At 36.7% G+C, this 3,288-nt stretch overlaps 1 protein-coding gene across 1 annotated transcript; it reads right to left on the reverse strand.

Annotated features, from left to right (window-relative positions):
- Positions 1-1,902: 1,902 nt before the first annotated feature.
- Positions 1,903-3,288, reverse strand: LOC148583225 (UPF0481 protein At3g47200-like). Its single transcript, XM_088511027.1, has one exon. It carries the CDS (start codon positions 3,286-3,288, stop codon positions 1,903-1,905), a length of 1,386 nt encoding a protein of 461 aa, XP_088367153.1.

The raw sequence follows: 3,288 nt of genomic DNA on the forward strand, positions 1-3,288 counted from the left end.
GCTGCCAAATTCTGGCAGCCAAGCATCAAACATATATTAAAATAATAATAATAATTTTTTTTGTTTTTGTTTTTGTTTTTGTTAGTTCAATTTTTATGAGTTAATATTTAATTTTTAATGCCTCTAAACTTGTTTTTGGATTCAAAACTAAAATCTAAGGGTGGAAGTTTAACCCTTTAGGGATTGTATCACCCAAAAGGGATTTAATTATCCTAAATTTAGTGCTAATGCCTTAAATTTGGTACTAATACATCAAATTTAATACTAATACCTCAAATTTAAATTTTTATTTAATATCTCTCTTCTTTAATTAAAAAAAATAAAAAAAAAATTGGCCATGTCAGACTTTGGCAGACGCTGGGATGACCCCAGGCTGCTGAAAATTTCTACTAAAAAAAAAAACCCTCAAAATTGCTAAAATGGACAAAATATTGATGATGATATGCCACGCACCTACTTTTACATTTCATAAAAACCCACGATCCTCTTAAAATATATAATAGCCAAAAGCCCATTAATATTAGGAATGCACATCAACAACGACTGTGGTGCACAGCGTCAGATTGATATCTTATTTTTAAATTTATAAATTTCAATCACCTAATTTATTTAAAAGTTTAAAATAAATCATATTTCAAAATTTAATAAAAAAAATAGGTCTGCACAAATGTAGGCAGTAAGAGCACAGTGGCTGCCAAAACGGAAACGGCCACCGCTCGTAAAGTATATTGAAGGCATTCCGATAAAGCTTGTCCACATCATATTGAACACCTTGGACAAATAAGAGTCGCCGATATCAATGGCCAAGTCCTTGCTCATACCCTTGATGAAGCGTTCAACTCTGTCGACGCCGTAATTATCGAAACTATTTCTACTGAAAGGCCACCTTCCGTTGTGTAATCTATAGACCTCGCAACTTGTTATTCCAAGTAGCGTTGTAATATTTATACTCGATCGGTAAGAACCTGTTTGGATTATTATTTCATATTGTGAAATATTTCTTTTCTGTTTCTACAAAACAAACTCATCAATAAGTACCTGATTGGTTGTGAAATATTATTATATATATTGTAGGATAGGCAGATCAAAAAGAAAAAGAAAGGAAATCTTTTTGCGCGTTTCCAGTTTTATATATTTTGAAATAACAAGACCATCACTAACGAATAAATAATTCACTTATTAACTTTTTGCCTCGCAAGCGAATTAGACTTTACCCGCCCAGCAAAATGGGTTCACTGGAAGAACTGATCAAAAGAGACACACAGTAAACTAAAAAAACACGATCTTAAAAATTCAACGTCCTCTTAAAACTGTTACCAAAACTTGTTTATTGTGCCAAAGGAGGTGGAGGGGAAGGTATAGAAAGAAATATAATAAACCAAAACAAAGAAATAAATTAGTGACGCAGCAGAAATCAAGAATGACAAAAAAAACAGTAAAGATAAATCTCACCGAATTAAGTTAGGTAATGAGTTGAAGTGTTGAACCAGAATTTTACTGGTCTTGCTAGAGTCTTACCACTAAAAGAAGAGAAGAATCATGCCTAGGCCTCAAGAAAACAAACATTGTTTTTAATATCATAATCCTGCTCCATAGGAGTACAAAGACACTTAACATAAATTCTGACCGAAACTCTAAATCTAATTTTACTGACTTTGCGCCAAGCGCATTATGTACTATAACATAATACATAATATGATCCTTAAAACAACATTAACCCTAATTTAACTGAACTTGGGCTAAGCCCGTTATTAAATTACAAAATAGTACAAACGTTTAAAATTAAACGAAAACATAAATGAAATAAAATTAAAGACTAGTTAATCTTTTTTTTTTTTTTTTTCTCGTCCGGCATCAATTACTAGGACAAATAAGCAAATAATACAGAATATATCAATTCTATCATTTTGGATGCACATAATATGCATAGATGGTGTAGAAGGTCTGCAAAAAAGTAAGCACAAAGAGCACAAGGGCACCGATCCACAACCATGGCTTATGAAAATACTCACGCTTGAAGCTCGTCAACAGCCTATTGACCTTCTTCCGATAATACTCGTTGACATCGCCGCACAAAGTGTAAAAATCAAAATAATCACAATCAAAGGTCAATCCCTTGCCTAAATTGTTGATGAATTGAGCAGCCTCGTTGTCGGTCTCAATGTAATTTTCAATGACTTTGTGATCGCAAAGGTACTCAATGTCCCCGGCAGTGTTGACAAGACAGTCCAAGAAAAGGACATAGATGGAGAAGTGATTAGAACTTCTTTTGTGACATTGCTCGAATGCCACACAATTCACCAAGAAAGAGCACATTAAATCGTTGAGAATTATAGTCGGCATCTCAATCACACCGTGCTTCTTCTGGAATTCAACTTTCAAGACGGTCTTGTTTTTACTTGGACTGACCTTGATCCCTGCAAGACGGAGCTTTGACACGCAGGGGATGGTGTCGAATGGTTTGTACTGGTAACCTGTCCGGACAATTTCACAATCACAAGTCAGGACTTCATAACCAGGTGGGATAAACATTGACCGAACAATGTCCAGCAAATGCAAGCGCTCGTTGAACCTAGAGTACTCTTGGGAGAATGGAATTCCCAGTATCTCTGAAAAAACTTCTACAACCATAGAGAACAAGGATGAATTTTTACCCTTCAATCCCAAAGTACTAGTCATCTTGGAAGCTTCAAATAATTTTTTTAGAACAAAAAGCGGAATCTGATTCTCAAGAAGGAGCAGGTCGCGGTAGATCTTCAGTAATATTACCCTCCCCATCTGGGCGAGAGCGTGGTCTTTCTCAACCTTTTCACCCCTTCCAACTAAGTAAGCGAAGCGTAGCCATTCTAATATAAAACAACCATCAAGAACCATTATTTCGAGGAAATCATCCGTACTGTCGAGGTTGATCGTTTCGGAATAACACTCTTTGGCTTCGATTTCAAGTGGACGTATGCTCTCTATGAAGCGGTTTAAGTCTCCCCCGTTCCTTTTGAGCAAGCATTCGAGGCACTGCCACTTGATCTGGTCCTGATCATTATTGCCCCAATGGTAGGGTCCGATGGAGACCATCTGAGGCGCCTTGTACGACGACTTATATTGTATGTTCTTGAAGCTCTCGGGAAGCCTGAAGATGCAATGGTTGTCGTCGACGGCGGGTTTTAACAGTTTGACCCTGTTAATCCGCTTTTTCATTTTAAGGGCTAGGCCGTCACCGTCTTCGGCCACCTCCCCGGCCCGAATTTCGAGTATAGTACTACCTTCTCCTTCTACAGAATTGTCTCCCAT

Source organism: Corylus avellana, chromosome 10 (genome assembly GCF_965113065.1).
Source record: "Corylus avellana chromosome 10, dhCorAvel1.hap1.2, whole genome shotgun sequence".
NCBI lineage: Eukaryota > Viridiplantae > Streptophyta > Magnoliopsida > Fagales > Betulaceae > Corylus > Corylus avellana.